The 22,664-nt window shown below is 38.4% G+C and overlaps 1 protein-coding gene across 8 annotated transcripts in view; it reads left to right on the plus strand.

Annotated features, from left to right (window-relative positions):
- The first annotated feature begins 983 nt into the window (after positions 1-983).
- Positions 984-22,664, plus strand: part of FRYL (FRY like transcription coactivator) — a 116,964-nt gene continuing 95,283 nt past the window's right edge. For 3 of the 8 annotated variants that reach the window (XM_081208546.1, XM_081208547.1, XM_081208550.1), the window contains exon 1: positions 2,571-2,809. In XM_081208546.1, coding sequence (XP_081064672.1) covers positions 2,638-2,809 — 172 coding nt within the window. In that variant the 5' untranslated portion in view covers positions 2,571-2,637. Of the gene's footprint in view, positions 1,090-2,570; positions 2,810-9,959; positions 9,978-22,664 lie in introns of those variants that run through there. The other 5 variants (XM_081208551.1, XM_081208552.1, XM_081208553.1 and 2 more) reach the window with 4 other exon arrangements.

Consider the following 22,664-nt stretch of genomic DNA (forward strand, 5'->3'; position numbering starts at 1 on the left):
GGCTTGCCATAAGCAGGTTAACTCAAGCAAGGGTAGAGTCCCTTCAAGGGCAGGCTGAAGTAGTGGAATTGTCACTAACTCATATCCATTCTTGGTGTTGGTAACTTCTAGCTTTTGTAGAAGGGTCTCAGAGTGGAAGACAAACGTCCTTCCTCGAAGTTTGAATGGGATGGTGTGTGCTCGGGTATATTATTCTTGGGACCATAAACTTGAGTGGTTTCTCAGTTTCATACAATTTGTTTGAATGCTACTAACATTGTATATGAATAAAATATTTTAAAATTATCTAGCAGGAAAATAATGTAAACTTTCTAGTGGAATGTCGACAGCGAAATGAACATTGTTGGCAGAATGAATGCCTCTCCCCGCTCAATATCTGCTCCAGACACTAACAGATTTGCAAAGGGTGTAGTTGACTGCAGCAGGAAGACAGGAAGCAGAAGTCTACTTGCATGATGATGGATGTTGGCTTCTGCTTGAAATTTGTTTAATTTTTGTTATGGTCAAATACAGGCAATCTTCCAAACCAGTCTGATGCCCTCTAGATGTTTAGGGTGAAGCCTTGTTGATCATTGTTCATGCTGGCTGGGAATGATGGGAATTGCAGTTCAAAGTTTCTGAAGGGCACTAGGTTGGGAAGACTGATACAAACTAAAGGCTATAAATTTAAAAAAAATCAATCAGAAAAAAGATAACTGTGCAACATATGTGGATCCAAATGTAAGAAAGACATTCAGCCAGTAGCGCTTCTTCTTTCAAGTACCTATTCCTGTATTCTGAATGTGTGAATTTCAGTAGCTATAGAATGAAGGGTGATTAATAGTTTAAGAGATGGAGCCCTGGCTTGAACACATTTTTGTACTGAAGTTCACCTAACTTTGTGCATTTGATGGCAGTTACCTTAAAAATAAAATAAAATGAATAAATGCAATGTTCTTACTTCAGTGCAGGTAGTAATTTAGTTTTATTTTATTTCTCCTTAGCTAAAATTCTTGTCTTCCTCTGTGATGGTGTGTATCACAAAGTTCAGCTCAACTAGCCATCCCAACAATTGTAACTCCAGTTAGATGCTTTCTGACTGAAACGGTGGTAAGTGTGTATATATGAAATAATTTATGCCCAAGTACATTGATTTCTGTTGGTCTACTCTGAACGTAACTTAGTCAGATGCCATCCCCTATGTATCTGAATGTGTATATGTCTGTAGCATGAATTTAACAAAAAATGTGCAATTACATGGAACAAGGAGCATTTTGAAGATTTGTTGCTTATATATTGTTGCTTAATGCAATAGTTTCATTTTGATTTTTTTTTTATGGTTTCCTCTTAGCAATATTTACCAACGAAGTGTACTTGCAGGAAGGAAATTGCTATAAATTTGCCCTCACTGGCTAATACAAGAATTCATCATTTGTTGACAAACTCGAAGTATGAGCAAACAGTTCATTCCTTCTGCTTTCTGACTTTTCATACACTTTTAAAAGATGATTCAAGTGTGATGCCAGCATGCCTGAATCTAACCTCAGTACAGATAGTCTAAACTTTGAGTAAGGTAAAAAAAACCTCTCTGTGTGTGTTGGGCAGGGGGGGAGTAGAATAGTAGTCCTGAAGTCATGTATTTCCTTAATCGTCTATGAGTGAACTACCTTGAATAGACCAATTGTGGATATTGGAGAGAATTCATAGTAGCAAATGAGGCGAGCAAGGCTAGTTTTGTAAAGAGGCTTTACATGAAAACATATAAAAAAGCTATTTGTGTAAAAATGGTGCTTAATAAGCTCATTTTCATATACTGGTCAGACTGCCATAGATCTTGCTGCAGTTCTGCTTATCTCTTAAGGAGTTGGAAATGTTTAGGAAAAATTCTTTAAAGAAATCGCCTTCAGTGTTGCTGTTCGTTGAAATTATTTGTTATAATGTAGTGTTGTGCACTGTTTTGCCAATACCTTTGAAAATCAAGATGGTATAGAAATAAAAGCTGTGCACGTGTTTCATTTACTTCCACATAAATGACATCTTTGAATAAAGAACTGTTGCAGAAAACAAATTTCTGCTTCCTTTTTATATAAAGCTTTGTGACTTAAATTCTTCACTAGCATTATTCCGCTTCAGGCAAATAATCTAAGCTTTTTTAAAAAGCTGTTTCTACTCAGTCATGTCACAAGCTGAACTGATCCAGACTATGTGGTGTTGTAAACTGGTAACTGGCAGACTTTTCACAGTGATAACTGCTATCGGTGAGTGCAGATGCATACTCCTCCCTTTACAAGATAAAATGAAAACTTCCAGCTAATTGGATAGAAATAAGCTTGTGTGTGTGTGCACATGGCATGTTTATGAATCATTAAAGCAATAATTTTGTTAAATTTATTAGTTTATTAATTACCAGTTTAAGGGTATATCTAATGACTGAGTTGTTTCAGTCAGTGAAACATATGGCTTTAAAACTTTCCAGTTAGGAGCTGGTTTGCTGGTGTTTGAGCACCACCCAGTTGTTGGATGACATCATTATGCAAAGTAGTACACAGGCTGCTTTTAGTGTCTCTTCAAGGAAGTTTGCACAAGAACCTGGACTTGCACTTCGTGCAGCTAAACTGGAGGCTTTAATCAATGTTCTGGGAATGGTAAAACTCGAGCATGGATTTCTTTAAAAAAATGGTGCCTTCCGTCATGTCAGGAGATGTTGTTTTGGATGTTGGAAGTACTATTTGTGAAAGTTCTCCAAAGCTGCTGAAAATGACACGTACCAACCTGCTCTCCTTAGGGCAGACTATAGAAGGTGACACTCATCTTTTGCATCCTAATTACAGTATGTATCTCTGTAAGTTTTTGAAGTTCAAGGCAAGTGTAATTTATAAAAAAGTGTTTTTATTGGTCAGCTTAGATTTTCCACGTTGGACCATGATATTTAAAAATGCTGCAGATAGTTTTCTGACATTGTAAGGTTTCTGTATTGTTTACTGTAGAAATATCATTTTGTCCAATTCATGGATAGAATTGAGATCCGTTAAAATGTATATCTGCACATTTTGCTGGACTGTTGTAAATATAGTAAAAAGAAATGTTGCATGACTAATGCGAAAGATGTAATCTTGCCATGTTGGATGCAACTCATGATCCTATTGCTTTATTGGGTATCTTTGTGCTTGAATTCCAGCTTCATGTCTTGCCTGATCATAGTAGCCGTGTCCAACTTGAAATATTCTATTCTATTTTGTCTTTTTTCTCCCTACCCTTTTTCTTGGTATGAAGCCACATTTGAGGATGACAGCTTGTGATGACTTTGACCCTTAAATGTGGAATTAGTTGATGGTTTGGTTACATTGTTCCTCATAGCATGAGATTTCTGTGTGAAATCCAGTGAGTGTTTCTTTTTCTGTATTTGAGCTCATTTGGTATGTCTTGAAAAATGTCAAACAATAAAAAAAAAATAGTGTCCAACATAAGGACCAGTAAAATCCCAGTTACACATTTTTAAGACCATTCATTGTTTCCTTTTTATATTATAGCTAATATTATGAATAATTACTTATTTTAGTCTCAACTGATTCTGGTGATCCAGTTTGTAGTTTTGGTTTTCTTTCCAGATAAATTTATAGCAAGTAATTTTGTTCATCAGTGTAATATTCCACATTTATGGTTTTCATACTTCTAATAGTTGGTGCCAAGATTTTCTCCATTCTTTTGCCAAAATAATCCATCCTATTATAAAAATACAGGTGACCAAACCCCTATGCTTTCTCTTCTCTTTTCTGTGAAAATATCTCAAGAATGCATTTCTTGTCTAAATGAATTTAATATACTATTGAAATGGCAAACATTCTTAACAATATGGAAGGGAGGTATCTAGTACTTATTGCAGCACAGGTTTATGTTAGGAACCTCATGATAAATTCCAGTCTTCCACATTAACCATGATCTTTCTAAGCAGTTGAAATAAACATACGGTAACTGACACTTTCCAATACTTAACCTTCTGTTGTTGAGCTCTCATGTAATCTAATACTTGCCTCTGTATCATGAAACCCAAGGACATTATCACTTCCTCCCAAGGTTCCCAGTACTTCCACTTTGTCAATCAGTTCCTCCCTGTTTGTGAGGACCAGGTCCAAGATAGATGACCTCCTTGTTGCTTCTTCCACCTTTGGAGAAATGAAATTGCCAGGGAGGCAATGGAGGAATTAGTTGGACCTTACATTCTTAGCAAAGTTTGAGTTCCAACAGATATTGGGGCAGTTGAGATCTCTCATGGCTACAGTAGCTCTCCTTTTTGAGTGTTTGGCAATCTACCCTAGGAAGGCATCATTCAAGTCCTCAGTCTGGCTTGGAAGTCTGTAACAGACACCCACAGTAAGGTCACTGTTGTTTTCTCTCCTACAATATTTCCCTATATACTCTCAGCTTGCCTTCCATGCTCTAGGCCATAGAATAACTGCATTGTCTAGTTGGAAGGGACCCCAAGGGTCATCTAGTCCAACCACAGCAGTGCAGGCCATGGATCTTTTCACAAGTGCACACACCCTTTACATATAATGCTGCTAGACCATTACTGTTTGGTCTATTCCTTTTGAACAGATTACAGTGGTACCTTGGGTTACATACACCTCAGGTTACATATGCTTGGGTTACAGACTCCGCTAACCCAGAAATAGTGCTTCAGGTTAAGAACTTTGCTTCAGGATAAGAACAGAGTTAATACAGTGGTACCTAGGGTTACATACGCTTCAGGTTACATACGCTTCGGGTTACAGACTCCGCTAACCCAGAAATAGTGCTTCAGGTTAAGAACTTTGCTTCATGATAAGAACAGAAATCGTGCTCCAGTGGCGCAGCGGGAGGCCCCATTAGCTAAAGTGGTGCTTCAGGTTAAGAACAGTTTCAGGTTAAGAACGGACCTCTGGAACGAATTAAGTACTTAACCCGAGGTACCACTGTATACCTCTTAATTTCTACATTCCAGACACAAGTCATATTGTAGGTTTTTTGCCCATTAGCAAGTTTCTGTAGCACCACTTCAGTTTCCTAAGCATCAATGAAGCTATTATCCCAAGTACCAGGTGGTCCCCTGTCATCTGTAATATTGCCTCCCCTTCCCCCTCAGGATTTAGTTTAAAGCTCTCCTAATCAGGTTCATGAGACTCTTAGCAAACACATTCTTGCCAACCACTGTAATGTGCGACCTGTCTCTTGCCAGAAGTCCTTCCTCAAGGAAGCAGAGAGCATGGTCCAAGAAAGAAAAGGTAAGATTAGAACTAGGGATTTTTGATTTGTAGCTCAGTCACTACACTTTTGCAGCTTTGTGAAGCCAACATGTTTTGTATTTTAAGTAGAACGGCCTAGACAGAAATTATGCATCACTTTAACTGTGAAAAAGAGGTGTGTATCAGTTCTTGAGTAAATGCTCTATTTGGAGGGAAGTTTATTTTGGTGTGGACAGGTAACTCTAATGCATCATTAATTTTATCATACTATCTTCTCAAATTCAAAAAGCTTAAGCTATGCTTGTGAACATGGTGTTGTCTAGCCATTGTGATTTTTTAAAATTTGTTATTACTAAATGCAGACATATTTGTGCTTTGATTCAATTTACCATCTTCTACTTGCTGAAATTCAAGCAACCAACTGCCTCTAATTCGATTTAAGGAACTGGGGTGGGTGTGTAAGTTTTAGAGTCACAGCCAGCACTCCACATAAAAATAATTTAGTGTGAGGTTCACTGGCAGCTTAGTTTTCTTGTTAAACATAGTTAAAATTGAAAGTACTGATAATCAGTTAGATTGAAGTGATGCTACTGTAACACAGTGAGACTGCAGGTGGCAATCTGCAGCAGTTGAAATGAAAGAGGTCTTTTAACATTTATGTTGGATGTACTCTAGCTTGGTTGAGCAATTGAGATAACAGGCATAAAGTACTCTAATCCTACAGTTGAAGATTAATTCTCTATTTGGTCTGTTTAAATGCCGCCAACTGGCTATGTCATTAGAAATTTCTCCAAATCGTTTCCATTACTACTATTGCAGAACTGTGTGAGGTAGGCATTTATGAAATGCAGATTATAGTATCCTACAATCATGCTTTTTACAATAGTAGACAGCAGCTGAATCCTCTTTAAATTATCTGCTTATTTCTATTTTTGTATCCTGATAATGGAATGAAGTGCTCTTCTAGCACACGCAGAGAACTGCTGAATTACCAGTGGGATGTTAATAGAAGATGGGGGTCTGACACAGGTAATGATTAAATGTGAAATATAACCCAACCTAAAAGGCTTGTTAATAGGAGATAGCTGTACGTGTTACGATATTTGTAGTAAAGTTATGTAAACTTGAATAAGTACAGTATTAGACTGCTTGTTCTGTGTACAAATAGCTTACTGATAAGCAATGGGAAGTTGCTGCTGATGGTCTTATGAAAGCTGAATTTAGATTTATAACCTGCACTTACTGACATAGGTATTGGTGAAAACCTGATCTTTTGCAAAAACTTGTAACAATGATAAGAAAATGGAATTTTATTCCTATTTGTTTCATAAAGGGAGATACCTGTGCAACTTCAACCAAGTATTGTTCTGTTGTATAAATTAAAAAAAGAATAATTTGTACCTAAGGATTATATGGAATTGATAATAGTGATGTGGTCTTCTTAAAACAGATAACAGGGTAGTGCTTAATTAGAAAGGAATATTGGACTGAAAACATATGCTAAAAGGATTTGTTCACCTATTAGATTGATGTCATTGGTAACTGTCTTCAAAATTCAGACTACTTGTGCAAAAAAACTTAAGGCCATCTGTAAAAATAATAATGAAGGGAAGATGCCGTGGGAAGAACTAAGCATGATGCGTTACCTATTTTTGTAGATTCATTTTTAGTTACAAACAGTATCTACAAACATTGGGTCTCCGTTCTTGATCTCCTTGTACTCTTTGAAAATATCAGTCAATGTATTCGTTTTGGCCATAAGTTGTTACAACTGTAGCATTATAAACAAAGTACAAAGGGGAAAAATTAACTTCAGGACAGTTAACAGTGTAGTGTCTCACCTCTGGCTGTTGCAAAGGTACATAAACCTATTCCTAATCTTTCCAGCTACCGTTATGGGCAGTGCTGCCCGATAGGTAACAAATTTAGTCAGATTGGCAAGGGTGTGGCTAGCAACCTGAGTCTGTAAGTCCTGATTGCTTTTTGTTGGTGTCTCACAGTAAGTCTCTTGAGGAACACTGCAAACAGTGATGTAAAGTATATTGTGCAATTCCCTCAATTGTACTTTGGCAATGTGTATTTTATTGACAACCCACTCTATCTGCCATCCATGATACCTGAAATGGGATGTATAAGCTTTTGAAAGTATATTTCCTGAGAACAGTCCACCTTCATAAAGTGGCACCACTGCCGTCAGTAATGTACTCAGAATTGTTTCTATACCTACTAGGAAATGCTAAAAAAAAATCTTAAATCTTATGTCCACTGTGGCTCAAACTTTGTTGTGCTCAGATCTCTATTAATTATAATCTGATAGTAGCAGCTCCTGTTACCTTGCCATGGACTTTTTCATGGCTTATGCAACTTGCACATATATGGAAATACTTGAGCACTCTGGATTTTACTGAAGGAAAGCCCAGCCTCTGAGCTATGAGGCAAACAAACAGGGTGTTTTAAATGGAGCTGGACAAATTTTAAAGCTAGTATGTGGTGGAGTTGTGGGGCCTCAGCAACGTGCATCAACCAGGCAACGAGTTTAACCATAAAAACTGTATGGGCTAGCAAATAAACTCCAGATAGCTACAAGCAATCCCATAGAAGTTGTAGGTTGACTGGAAGAGTTATGCCCTTTTAAAACAAACCATCTAGTGCACATACTGTACAGGTAAATGGAACTTGTAGCTAAGTCTAAGGCTGATATAGCCAAACTGATATCTATCTGAATTTATGTTTTTGGCAGGCACACTAAAGCGATGTAGAGGTGTAGAAATATTAACTGATTTCTCCAGAGATTCTGTATTTATTTATTGTTATTTCATAATTTATTATTTATCTTTTACATGTGTGTCAAGGCAGTTTACAAACATATCACAAAAAGAGCCAGAAACAACCCACACCAATAGGCGAGGCTACAATTCAGCATGTTGTTCTAGTTCCTAGAGTGTCTTATCAATTGGTCACTCTAAGCCAAGAACCAATTAACAGACTGATTTTGCTCCTTTGGAGATAATGCATTTCTCTGCCCCACCCCCACAATTAGTCATATATCCCCTGCTTAAGCAGTAGGACTATTCCCCTGTAACAGATCCATTTCTCACATCCATTATAATATTGAGAAATAGGTGTTGTAGCAAGGGATGCGGGTGACGCTGTGGGTAAAACCTCAGTGCCTAGGACTTGCCGATTGTATGGTCGGCGGTTCGAATCCCCGCGGCGGGGTGAGCTCCTGTCGTTCGGTCCCAGCTCCTGCCCACCTAGCAGTTCGAACGCACCCCTAAGTGCAAGTAGATAAATAGGTACTGCTTTATAGCGGGAAGGTAACGGCGTTTCCGTGCGCTGCGCTGGTGCTGGTTCGCCAGAGCAGCTTCGTCACGCTGGCCACGTGACCCGTGCTAGAACACCTAAAAGGTAAAGGTAAAGGTACCCCTGCCCGTACGGGCCAGTCGTGTCCGACTCTGGGGTTGCGTGCTCATCTCGCTTAAGAGGCCGGGAGACAGCGTGTTCCACAACTTTGGTATTGTATGGAAAGTTGTTGCCTCTTTTTAACCATATAATGGAACCTACTTCTGCTCCATTCTCTGGAGGAAGAAGCAAGTTAGGGATTAATTGATAATTTACTAAACAAATAATTTGTCATCTAGGCATTGCCTACCTCATGTGGTTGTGATTTTTCAAATATCTGTGCTTTGGTTATAAGGATTTTATTTTGAAGCCTATAATTATTTTTGTTCAATGTAATATTGAGTGCCTCATGGCTGTATTTTAAGTTACTTTGGGAAAATATATATATATTGTATTCCGAGTTCTCAAACAAGGAGCCAAATGAAATCTATGATTACATTTTAACCTTCTTTCAGAATTGCTTTTGTCTGTTTTTGTGGGGACAAAGTAACAATAAATGTTGATACTGTATGGAGGTGAACTAAATACAGTATCTGCCTCTTCTGTGACTTCTTTCTCTCCTAAGTGGGCACTGTTTAGAAAATGAGATATGAAATATTGCATTAAGTACTTTTAGAAAGCTCATAGCATGGTTACAGTGCCCCTCCCATTCCATTAGCTGTCATAATCTCCAATAGATTAAGCAGGAAGTTGTACTCTGCATTTTCAGGGGCATGTTGAGAAGTCTCTGCTTGTGTTCAGACTGTTTGGAATAGAAAGAATGCATTACTATACATTTATGCCGGGGGAAGCAGTCCTGATGTTGGTGTCTAATAGAGTACAATCTAATAGAGCATAATACTTCATTTTCAGTTTGCAAGTAGGCAAAGTTCTTTTTCCCACTATCCTTTTTATTATTAGAGTTCCTGCAATAAATTGTACCTAAAGTTCCAAACTCTCACTGGCCTGTGTTTACTAACAACAAGGTGACTAACTAACAGCTAATATCTGAATAGCTTTCTTCTATTTTTGTTTCTGGTGTGTGGGATTGATTTGTGTCAGCACTGAGAAATATGAGGATCCTGAAGGGCATCCTGTCTTGACAAGCGTGTAAGCTTTTTTTCCCCCATACTGGAGAGTTCATCTGCATTCAGCAGCATTTCTACTATAGTTGTGCGTCACTCGGAGACTGCATGGTAATGAAGCGCTGATGCTGTGGGCCAAAACTCTGTTGCCTGCAAGCAAAAAAGGATGACTGTTAGGAAAGCCATACCACCAAAACTGTAGCTGCCGGTGCTGCTGCAGCAGCTCTCTGAGACATGATGTTGAGCCTCCAGGATTCTGTGCTTTTTGAAATTAACATTAAATCCCTGCTGAAGTCATGGAGCAGCAGCTGTAAGTATATTATCTTGACTGAGACAGCTACATCATGGGTGTTCCTCCTTGCATGCTAATTCTTGAATGTTAAGCTGCTGAAAGACAGAGTATTTTGTGTAAGACAAATGGGAGAGATAGATAAGTACAGGCAACTAGAATATCTGCTTCCTAGTTCCCATGCAAAACCCTCCAAAACGTTATCTTTAATTTCTAACTCTGTGTGTGCATGGGAGATGGGGGTGGGTAGGCTTTTTGCTTTCATTTGGAATGGTTCTTTGCAAAAATAGAGGTGACAGTTTCTAGATCTTAGGCTCTGCAGCAGAACTGCTCAGTACTATTCCATAGTTCCCTTCAGCACAAAATGCTTTTGAAGCAAAATCAGAGGCCTGCAGACCATAAATAAGTTCCACATTAACATACTTACAAGTGAACTGTTTAGTCAATGTAATTTATCCATAATAAGCAAAGAAAATTTCATTGTTAAACATTCTATAGATGAATCCCAGCTTTTTGCTGTGCATTTAGACAAACTAATTCAAGTGAGCAAAAGTAGGTTTCTAGCTAAAAAGCCTGAAACTCTAATCCTTAACTTGGTGATTCCCAAATTATAGGATGGGCCCCTACCTGGGTGTATGGTCACTCAAAGGTTCCTGGGATGTCTGTCATCCTGAAGCAGATGGAGCCTACCATTCCCTTTAGCAGGAATTGAATGCCCCCTGACAGCATAAATGCTGTCACGAAACAAATTGTCCAAACATAATTTTGGAGAGGAAGAGGGATCAAGAAAAAACTGCTGCTTTGCTGTTTTTGCTGCAGATTTTTTTGTAAATGGTTTTAGGAGTCTGTCAGAGAAATCCTCTTCTGGTGACAAAGTTGGAAATTAGTCCCTCATTCACAGATCTTCTTGTAGAACAACATACTATTTGTACATGACTGCATGCAAGGATCTCTCATGTTTGAAAGAGGTGGTTGGCCCTTTTAAGTATGAGTAGGTGAGAGTAGAAATCAGCAACGTGGGAAGTCAGGACAGAGTTCAGAAAGTTTTAGAATCTCTGACTCAGTTTATCTCTTTTGGATGATAGTTTAGTTCACAGAACATGGGTCTGACACTTCTATATTGTTATCTGTGATGTATATATTGGCAATTTTCAAATAACCATTGCATGGCAACATGAAATAACCTTAGAAAGAAGAGCTTTTTCAAAACTTGGAGGTAAGCTTTCCTTTTCTAGAATCAATTATAATTTGTTTCAAATAATTTTCCTTTTATTTAACTTACTCCAGCAGTACATTGTGTAGAATGATATTCAGTTTGAATATATTCAAATACCAACTTTGGTAATGCTCATTGAGCCTTGTAGGTTATATAACATTAAACATTCAACAGGTCGCTTAGTAGCTTATTTTTAACCATTCACATGTGCCAGGCTATGTTAGAATTGCAGATCATGGATACAGAGTAAGTTGAAAACAGTAAAAAAGTGATTCATGGTTATAGTAGAAGCTAGTAACATTTTAAATATCTGCTTTCAGTTTGTATATGAACAAAGCTCAAATGTATTCCTTTTAACAACCCAAAGGAGATTTGAAACAACTGAAAGATGTTCCTGATGTATATATATTCTGTCTTGAGGTGTGTTAAACATATATTTGAAACTTTTGCTATTTTCTTTAAGGTATGCTTTGGGTTGCGAATTGATAAATATGCTGAGGCTGCTTGCGGTTCTTTAAATAGTCCATATTATATATGTCCCCTCATAAGTATATACCAAATGCAAGTTATTTACTGATTGCACAGCTGCCTATAAATTTAGGTCTCTTGTGATCACTTATGGGTTATCCTGGATGGATCTTTTTTCTGGTCAAATAGAACTGTTCTTAAGCTATAAAACAGTATTCTGTATCACTGGGATTTCAGGTCTTAATAGTTTCTTTCCTCTATGAGCAGTGGAGAAATATTACATAGTAGTGGTTCTTGCTGTGAGATAGGTCACCTTAGGGAGATGTGGATAATTTCTGGAATGGATGCAATTTATTTCCTACAGCTTCCTCTCAGTATGCCTTGATGAGGTTTGGAACAAAGTGCTAACCTTTGCAATCTACTATAATATTAGAAGATTCTGTGCATTATCCTTCATGTTGGTTATCAGAGTTAAGGAAGACTATTCCACTTTTTCTGGTTTTGCTTTATTCTACTTTCCTTGACATCTCTCCTTCCAGTGACCTTGAAATATATTATGGGTCTATATGGTTCCATTTGGTCAGTCTTTTTTTCTTTGGTTTATCTGAGATTCAAAATGTCAACAGTTTGGTTTCATTAAGTTCAGGGAGGTTTCTTCAAGACTGGGATTGGCTCATCCTGAATACTTTACATTATTATGCTTATTTAGGCTATAATTTTCTAAACCAGGTTATTCATTTGCTCTATTCTGTACATTACACTATAATAGCAAAGTACTTATTTTACTTATTTGAAAACTATATGTAATGGAATCCTGTTGGTGGTAATGTAGCTCCCTGAAATTCCTAATGGTTGCTCAGTAGTGAGTGCTTTTTAAAATACAAATGTTCCTTTTAAATGGGGTACAGTGTGGCATTTTCTATTGTATAATTTACACAGAATGACAATGCGATATAATTAGTGCTATAGCTACATTTTGAGAGACTGTCTCCAGCTACTTCAGTCAATGAGATTTCTTCTTACAAAAGGAAATCCCAATGTACTTTTGGTTTTTTATGATATCCCTTCTATGAGTATGTATGCTTGAATGTATACACTCAAAACACTGCTTCATCTCACTGTTGTTGTTTTTAAAGGCTTGCTTAGCTGGCAGAATGGTGTTGCAATGCTGGCTAGGGTTTGATTGTAGCTGCACTTTTTTTCTTTCACTAACAACAATGAAGTGACATTCATACGGCCTAGATTCAGGATGCTGTGTCTCTGCCATCAGTTTGAAGCATTCTTTTTACATTGAGTCAGGAACATTCTGTTAAACCAGCTGTGTAGTGAGAATATTTAGCAGATAAGCTATCCCCTTATTTCATTCATAACCTTAGCAAAGGATGGTATTTTACTAGTTTGTTTTCACTAGTGTACTCGCAAATGTCACATTTAACTTTTACAAATGGGCAACTTTGATAGATTCTACTTAGCCTTTTGCTATGTATATTTCAATCTTTAATGTAGTTTATTATTTTTCTCTCCCTCCCCCTTATATTCAGTAGCACTTCTAAAACATGAAGTCCTTTAAAACTATTCAACTATTCACATCAAATCTGTGAAGTAACCTAGACTGGGGGAGTGTGACCTCTCCAAGGGTATTTACTCAGTTTTATAACTGAGCAAGTACAGTAGTTTAAATGTGCTTAATAATAATAATAATAATTTTATTATTTATACCCCACCCATCTGGCTGAGTTTCCCCAGCCACTCTGGACGGCTTCCAGTTCATATAAAAACATCAGACATTAAAAACTACCCGATACAGGGCTGCCATCAAATGTTTTCTAAAAGTTATGTAGTTCATCTCCTTGACATCTGATGCGAGGGGATTCCACAGGGAGGGTGCCACTGCCAAGAAGGCCCTCTGCCTGGTTCCCTGTAACTTCACTTCTCGTAGTGAAGGAACTGCCAGAAGACCCTCAAAGGAGGACCTCAGTGTTTGGGCAGAATGATGGGGGTGAAGATGCTCCTTCAGGTATACTGTGCCGAGGCCATTTAGGGCTTTAAAGGTCGGCACCAACACTAGTTAGCAGGGATGTGTGGATAAGCATGACGGAAAGTATGAAGTATGATATTTCATACCAGTACTTTCTGCCATCTTCATTGGCTCCCAGGCTTTCCAGGCCAAATTCAAAGTGCTGCTTTTGACCTTTAAAACCCTTCACAGCTTAGGACCAGGTATCTGAAGGATTACCCGTTCTAGTTCAAAAGCCAGTGTGTGTGGGGGGGGGGGACATCATATGGTAAAAGAATTGTGGAATTATTTATATAATTCCAGAGAAAGAAGTTTTTTATCAAGTGGTACCAATTTCAGCCATGTACCTTATGATGTAATTAATGGTTCCTGTTACCCCTTTTTGGTGCTGTCTGAAAGGGGGCTCACCCCAAGTGTAGTTCGCCTTAGCATTAGTCATTCACAATAATATAATTATGATAAAATGCCAGTTATAGATGCAAATTACTTGACTCTAGTTCTTCCTAAGTTGTGTTCAGTAGTATTATGTATACCTATCTCCTACTCAATATGCTTCCCCACCTTGGGCCACTGTTCTTGTAACTTGCGCTTGATGTGAATTTGATAACTCAATTATTTTGAGCATTTTTACTCATAAGACAAATAAGTCAATTATATTGGAGAGTTGGTGCAACGGGTACTGCTGCTAGTAAATCTGTTGATATAAATATTGATATAAAGAACATCACAGTGAGTGATATCTAACATTTGTCGTACTTGGTGTATGGGTCTACTCTGAATATGGCTAATGTTTGATCCTACCCAAAGTTTTGGGACTTGCAGCTTTAATGTGTTTTTGAGACATTAGTCTTTAATGTTTCCAGACAAACAATGAATAACCATGAATAAAAAGGTACTCTGCTTTTCTGTGTATAACGTGGCTTTATTATACTGTGTGAGTAACATGGAATGCAAAGATGCAAAACTACCAGTTGAGGCTGTCCAACAGTTGGAATGTTCATGGTCATTCTCTGCTTATCATTCCAACTCAACTGAGTTGTGTCAGAGGTTACACTGCCAAAAGTGCAATGGCCTGTAGGTCCCTGTCATTTGCCTGTCATTCTCTCTGGACTCATCTACGTTTGTAGAGAAAAAGAGCTTTATATGTGTTATAATACTGTGACACCAGATGACATCGTGATTTCCCTTTATAAAGTTTACAACGTGTTTAACTGAAACACTTTTTTGATGTGTCTAGATCCAGCCTCTGTCTTAGCTTTCCACAACAGTATACCTATTGATTTGCTCTGTAAGTAGAAGAAACAGCTCTACGCTACTTTTAAAGCTGGTTTATTTTTAAATGTGTGTTGTGCATCACCAAAGGTCCTATTCCATGCAAATGTCTGATTTAATCTGCATCTTTCTAAGCAGACTTTACAATTTCATGCTGCACTTCGAAGCCAAATGTAGCTGTGCACATCACTATATAAAATATATGCACATACTCCTTAGGTGTGGCCTTGGTACAAATTTCTCTGTACATTAAAGGAAGATAATGTTTTCATTTTTTGTTTCTTTTAGTATACTGATATTTGATTATTAAATTTGACCACGTGTTCTTTCTTGCCTGAAATGAGCATGGATTCTAAGGCATTTATCTAGTTCTGTACCATTTGCCGGTAGCTGACCTTGGTAGCAAATCTCATTTTCTCTAAGTTCTGTCAGTTTATGTCATTGGCTATCTCCCAGTCCCTGCCCCTTAGATCAGCTCTGCAAGCTACTGTTGACTCCTTTGAAGCGCATCGGCAGTCAGTGGAGCAGATTATGGGATAGTTTCAGTATCTGAAAGACAGATGATTACTGTCAATGCTAAAGATAATTTACTTCCAAGGGGAAAGATGTTGGATATTGTTATGTTGAATAGATATTACAGAAAGAATCAGACATTTTCTTAGTTTTTCCTCTTTCTTTGAAGTGTTGAAGCTGATAAACTTTTTTTTAAGGGTCTGGATAAACAGTGAATATTCTACAGTCCAGAGGGATGTGGGTGGCGCTGTGGTCTAAACCACTGAGCCTCTTGGGATTGCTGATTGGAAGGTTGGCGGTTCGAATCCGCACAATACGATGAACTCCCGTTGCTCTGCTGCAGCTGCTGCCAACCTAGCAGTTCAAAAGCACACTAGTGCAGGTAGATAAATAGGTACCGCTGCACTGGGAAGGTAAATGGTGTTTCCATGTGCTCTGCCTTCTGTTTCGCCAGAAGTGGTTTAGTCATGCTGGCCACATGACCCAGAAAGCTGTCTATGGACAATCGCTGGCTCCCTCGGCCTGAAGTGAAATGAGTGCCGCACCCCATAATTGCCTCTGACTAGACTTAACTGTCCAGGGGTCATTTACCTTTACCTTTACCTTATTCTGCAACCTGCTTTCTTAACACTGAACAGGCACAATCTATCAATGTGTATATCTGGAATTAGAGTAATGTTCTTTAAATGTCTTGGATTTTGATCCTGTAATGTACCATATATTGGATACTGCACAGGTAAACATGTAGAAATTCTTGCATGGTTTGAAGTTAGCGTGTTTTGACCAGAGAAGAATTGCAAATCAAGTTGATGGATGATGCCGAAATGACAAAATTAACTGGGAAGCTCAGGAATCAAGAAGACAAGATTTTTAAAAAAGAACGGGAAAGGTTTATAATGTATATACAATATTATTGTAAGCATATTAAAACATTGGCAGGATTTTAAACACACTTGTAATCTAACAGTACGTATGGATAACTTAGAAAGATAAAAAAATTGGAGTAGTGATATGAAGTTGAAAATAGGATTAATAGGGCCCATGGAAGGGATGGGGAGAGGTCAGGAGATTCAGAGCAATCTTGGCATTTAGATTTGGAATTGGTTTTGTTGTATGTTCATATTTTTGAGAATCAAATAAAAAATTATAAAATATAAAGTTAGCTTGTTTAACAACTAACTCTTGTTTCTTATATGTTGGAAATTTTGGATCACACATAACACTAAGCCAGCATTCTTTGAAACTGAAAGGAAACTTGTCAGAGCCCTCCTCTTTGGCTGCATAAGGAAAAAGGGAAGTGCATGAGCCTGACAGTACACTTGGCATACCGAGGCTCATCTACAAAGCATGGTTTAGTATTATGTGCAAACCAGCCCTTTGTATAGGTGGTTGTTTTTTCCAGGGTTGCTGATCAGATTGATTGAATTGAAAGTGTTGTAAACAAAAATTGCCCTTTTCCCTTATGGGGTATCCAAGAGCCCATATAGAGTCCTTACATAGGTTCCCTATTGGTAGGAGAGAATAACAGAGGCCAACCAGAGAATATTGAGAAGCAAAGCAGCTAGTAAGCTTGATCTTTATTGATCTGTTGCAACAGGGTGCTCCCCTCACCCGCAGGAGAGAGGAGGGACCCAGAAAAACGGCATGCAAGGCCTTATAAAGACTTTTAAAAAGTTTTAAGACTAACCAATGCTTTTCATTGGAGAGTAAAATGCTAGATCAGAATACTTCCTGACTGTTCAGGGTTGAGTAACTGAAGTACCATAATGTGAGGAGATAGGTTTTACTTTATGTCTGCTAGATTTTAATGATTAATATAATTCAGTTGTGAAATGGCTCAAATTAAAAATGTAGGTACTTTGCCAGCTTCTGTGTAATCCTCTGATAAGATTTGCATGACCCACTGATTGGCCCTGCCCTACTGCTTGAAGGAACACTCCTGTATTACTAATCTGTAAATGCAAAGTAAATAAGAGCGATGAGTTAATACCATCTGGAATGACACTATTTTGTTGAAAAGTCCCATGCTGATAGCACTCACAGCTGGCATGGAGATGTTACACATGATAGTTTGAAATTACGGTATATAGAGACCATGGACCATGTTTTAGCCCTCGCCACATGGAAACATTTTCTAGCAGCAAACATGTTGGCTTTGTTATAATATATGAAGTTAACCTAATAAATTCATTTTTGTAGTTAAAAATGCTTTAGCCAGCTCTAAGGTACTGATTTTATTTTAGTTGAGTTAATTAAATCCTGTGTCCATCATGAAACTTAAGAAGTTGTACACAGAATTCCTAGGTAGTTTTCTAGGCACTAACTAGACTCAAGCCTACATCGCTTCAACAGGTACCTGCATCATGTGACCTCAGACAACTCTTTGGGACTTCAGGTTTCCCCCCTCGGCTGTTTAAATATTGAAATTCAATTTCTGAATAAAGCAACTGTATTAGAATAAATAGCCCACCTGCTGTTTTGCTGCTACTTTGCTGCTAAGCAGATTTTACTCGGAGGGTGAGACTGTTTTCTCCTGGTAGCATGCTGGAAAAGCTTCCTTCTTCATGAGCCCTGCCTCATCATATTAAGGAAGAATAAAGTTGTTAAATTTTATGAACAGAATACATTCTTGGAAATGACTGCATGTTTGAATATATATAATAAATGACAGATCCATCTACAAGAGGAGGGGACACAATCACTATAGAGCGTGAGAAGCCAAGGTGCTGATATCTAAGTGTCGTTGCACAACTTGCTTCCAGCAACTCAGGCCAGCAAGGTTGTGATAAGTAAGGAATGATGGGAAAATTATAGTTTAGCAGCATGCAGAGGGCACTATGTTGGCTAGCCCTCATTTAGAACAATGTTTAGCAAGAAGAAATCGCAATGAAAATCCTCATGATTACATATTTTTACATGGCTGTTTATTTGGGGGAGAGACTGTCATAGGAAAAGTAATAGGAAATACTGTAGAAAGTAACATACACATCCCAAACATAATAGAAGGCAAGAGGAGATGCGAAAAGGAAATAAAATTTATATTAACTGGAAACAAAACTTAATGCACATTGAGAGGAATAGAATTCTGTTCATGGGGCAGCAGAGAAAAAGCCAAGAGAGAGCATAAGGGAATAGAGTTTGAACAGATTGGTATGTGTTGTGTACTAGATCAAGGCTTCCACTTCTGTGTGCATTGGTGTTTTTAAGGACACAAAGCTGTAATTTGCATGCATACCTGCACCAAACAATTGCTGCATGAGGTGTGCTGCTGCTCTTGTGTAGTTTTCCTGTGGTTATGCATTTGTGGGGATACCCTGGCTTATAGGCCAGTTCAGGCAAAGAGGAGATGGGCAGTGGAACAAGTAGGGAAATGTAACCAAAACGAGGCAATATCAAGTTCTCTAGAGCAAAGATTGTACATAACCCATGACAGTTTAATGAATAACAAACTCTGTCCCTCCCTCCTTGGTTCTTGTGTACTATAAAGATTTGATCTTTGATAAGCAAATGCTACGTAATGCAATTGTGACCTTTACTGTTGACAGTAATAGCTAAAGTTACGGGATTACCTGTGTAGTATACAGTGGTATCTCGGGTTAAGAACTTAATTCGTTCTGGAGGTCTGCTCTTAACCTGAAACTGTTCTTAACCTGAAGCACCACTTTAGCTAATGGGGCCTCCTGCTGCCGCCACGCTGCTGCTGCACGATTTCTGTTCTCATCCTAAAGCAAAGTTCTTAACCCAAGGTACTATTTCTGGGTTAGCAGAGTCTGTAACCCAAGGTACCACTGTATGTGAACTCAGTGAAGTGAAAATGTACAGAGAGGCAATTATTAGGGACAAACCGCATTTTCCTCATGGACCAACATGCTTCATGGAATCATACAGTTGGAAGGGACCCTGAGCATCATCAAGTCCAATGCAGGAATATGCAGCTGCCCTTTAGGGGATCAAACCTGTGATCTTGGCATTATCAGCACCATGCTCCAGCTGAGCTATCCCAGGTGCTTCTTTTGCTTTTTATATGAAACAGGTAAATCTGAACATTTATCAAGAAAGGTACAGAATTTCTGCTAGTATGTGAACAAGTTACTTCTTATACTTTACTAACTTATGTGCCACAGTACATTCCAGTGCTAGATTCATGGTTGCAACCTGAGAGCTTAGTGGTCTTAATATGTTTTGGAAAGAGTGCAATTCTCACTGAGTTTAATTGGACATAGTCCCTGCTATGCTTACATAGAGGCAAAGCTAAAACTAATCCCCCCCCTTACAATGTGTACAGAGACCCCCTCCCCCACAGATTTCAAGCTGAAATTGTCAATGTTTCCACAGCTAAAAACTATTGGAATCAGGACTTAAGTAGATTTTTCCATGACTAAAAAAAAGTGTACTCAAAGTAAGTCTGAACCAACTCTGAAGTCTACTACTAGAAATTTCACAAATGGCCTTTCAGAAGATGCGCAGGTACTTAAGTTTTGATTGACTTCCTACTTCCATATCAGCCTGCCCGTTCACTGGCCACACAGCATGATAAACCACACTCTATCTTAAACCATGGTTTAATGGTGGTCCTGTCTTTCCTTGGCTGTGCAGGGCTCCAGATGACTCAGACAAGCAATACTATGGCTTATTGTGTCATCTGAACCTGGTCTGCAAACAATGAGCAGCAAGCCAGAAATAGATCAGAAAGAATGGCCCCTAGGGAGAGGCAAATTCAGGATTAGAACGTAGTTTAAGATAAACCGCTGCTTATCATGACGTGCAGACAAGGCCACTGAGATAATTGTCAGAGGCTTCTCTCTAGGTGCTCTTGCTGACTAAAGTATGACACATGGTAACCCGCAAGAGGGCTGTCTGTCGAATACTCACCCTGAGGTGGGCTGCATGTGCTCACTTCACTCCCTCAATGCTCTCTTTTTGATACTGGGTAAGATACATGCTTTATTTTTCTGGGTTCTTCAAAGTATTTTTAACCCTGGGCAGAACAGTTTTAACTGCTATTTTTAGTTCTGTTACATTTATGTTGAATTTTTATTGGGCTGAATCCAGAGAGCTGCTTCTGCAAACAGAAGAGACTCTACTGTTTGAGGAAGGGACTAGGATCTAGTTGGGACTCCTGCTAGAGGAAACCAGGGAAGGCATTTCTCCCCATTTCCACATTCCCTCTGCAACCACCTGCACAATCTCTCACACTATCCTGGAGTGTCTCCAACTCTGGAGTGGATTTTGGGCACTGCAGTGGGAAGGACTATTTAGCAAAAAACTACATCTTGCATATTGAAGCGCCACTAACTCGCAACCCTCAACAAGAGAACACTTGCCCTATTTATTTAGCAGATATACTTGATGAAAAATTCAGAATTTTCTGATATGACTGTACCATCATTGAACTTGCTCTGGAAACTAGCTTCCAGCCCATAAGAAAATGAAATAGCAAATGCATAGTTCTTTTAACACACACTGAATGATTTTAAGAAAGTGCTGTTGTGTTTTCATCTTCTCACATTGTTCATAGCTATGTTGAAATGATTTGAGCTTCTGCAACAGCATTAATTTGGCTACTAGGGACACTAGTCTGTTCATTAAAGTATTTATGAAAGCATAGGAGCTAGGATATATATTTATTGAAGTCTTCCTATTGCATATGGAACACTTTCATATGATATATTAAAGTTTGAATTGGAAGGCAGAAGAAGCAAATGAAACCAGGTTTAATAAAGTTTGTTCCACAGCCTTATATTATATATATTATATATTATATTATATGATGTGTGTGTGTGTGTGTGTTGTATGCCTTCATATTAATATACTAACATGCCTAAAGCCTTAAGGTTATGATTTTTAATAATAGTGGCAATAGGATGGCTACTTGCGCATCACTCGAAAAGAGGACAGATTTGCAAAAACAATGCTTATGCTACATTATATATAGGCACACATTTAGAAATAGTTACTATAATTTTAAAAAGAAATACAATATATCTCACCATGGTGGGGAAGAATCTGTCCAGTGCACCTGCTAAAAGGATTTTTTCGAATAATAGACTGTCCTCTGTAAAGTAGGGCATATTGCTCCATGTGACAAATATTATGTTTGCGTATAACTAAGTTGAAAAGAGATTTGGTTAGGAAAGTGCCTGAAGTTTGTGAATGGTGTGCAGGCCATGGGTTCCATGGTGGGGATTTCAGAATAAAAAAATGAGCTAGAATTGTGTGGTTTTTTTGGCTACAATCTGGAAAACCAGGGTTCAAATCCCTACTGAGCCATGAAGTTCATTGACTGACCTTTAGCCAGCCACTGTTTTTCAACCAAAACTATCTAGCAGTGTTGTTTTGAGAATAAAATGGGGAGGGGAAGAACCCTGTGCACCACTTTGAGCTACTTTGAGGAAATCAGATAAATATACAGTAAAAAGAATAAATATCTCAAAAAGGACTGCGTATTCTTTAGATTTGCATGGAAGTCATGAATTTCCATGATATACCGGTAGCTGTTCTTATAGTTAGGATGCTTTCTGTAGTGTTAAAACTTCCTCTTTCTCTCCCTCTGCCCCACTTTCCTGTAACTAAATCCAGTATTTCCTGTTCTATATTTTGCATGTCCTAGTAGGTAAGGTGAAAACTTTAAAAAAAAAAGAAACTGTCAGCATGTTCTTTTTTTCTACATACTAAGCATACCCATTCCTTCAACCTTTCCTAATTACTCTCTTTTGACCTCATATCACTCTTGTGTGGCAACGCTTGCTCCCTACTCTCTTGCATTCTTGTAAGGCAGCCAGGGAACACTGTCCTGTTTGCATCTACCAGGCTTGGAGCAGTTTCTAGGATGGTGACAACTTGGGTGCATATCAATCTGATGCTATATACAGGTACTATTTTGCCTGCCCCAAAAGAAGATGCTCTTTAGCATCTGAAAGGCTGTTATCCATATTCCCTAGGCTTTCACACTTAAAAAAATTATTACTGTATTGCAGGCATGTCCAACTCCCAAGAGACTGCGATCTACTCCCACTATAAAAAAAACAACTGGCAGTGATCTACCCATTGGATTGGCCAAAGTTGTTGAGCTTTTTTGGGGGAGGAAGACACAAAGTCGTCGTCTCTCCCCCCCCCCCAATAGACCAGGATCACGCGATAGACTGGTAGATCGCGATCGACCAGTTGGACATGCCTGCTGTATTGCATGGTGTTTGCACTTCTGAAACTTTCAAATTTTAGC

Source organism: Podarcis bocagei (assembly GCF_964188305.1).
Source record: "Podarcis bocagei genome assembly, chromosome: 9".
In the NCBI taxonomy this organism is placed as follows: Eukaryota; Metazoa; Chordata; class Lepidosauria; order Squamata; family Lacertidae; genus Podarcis; species Podarcis bocagei.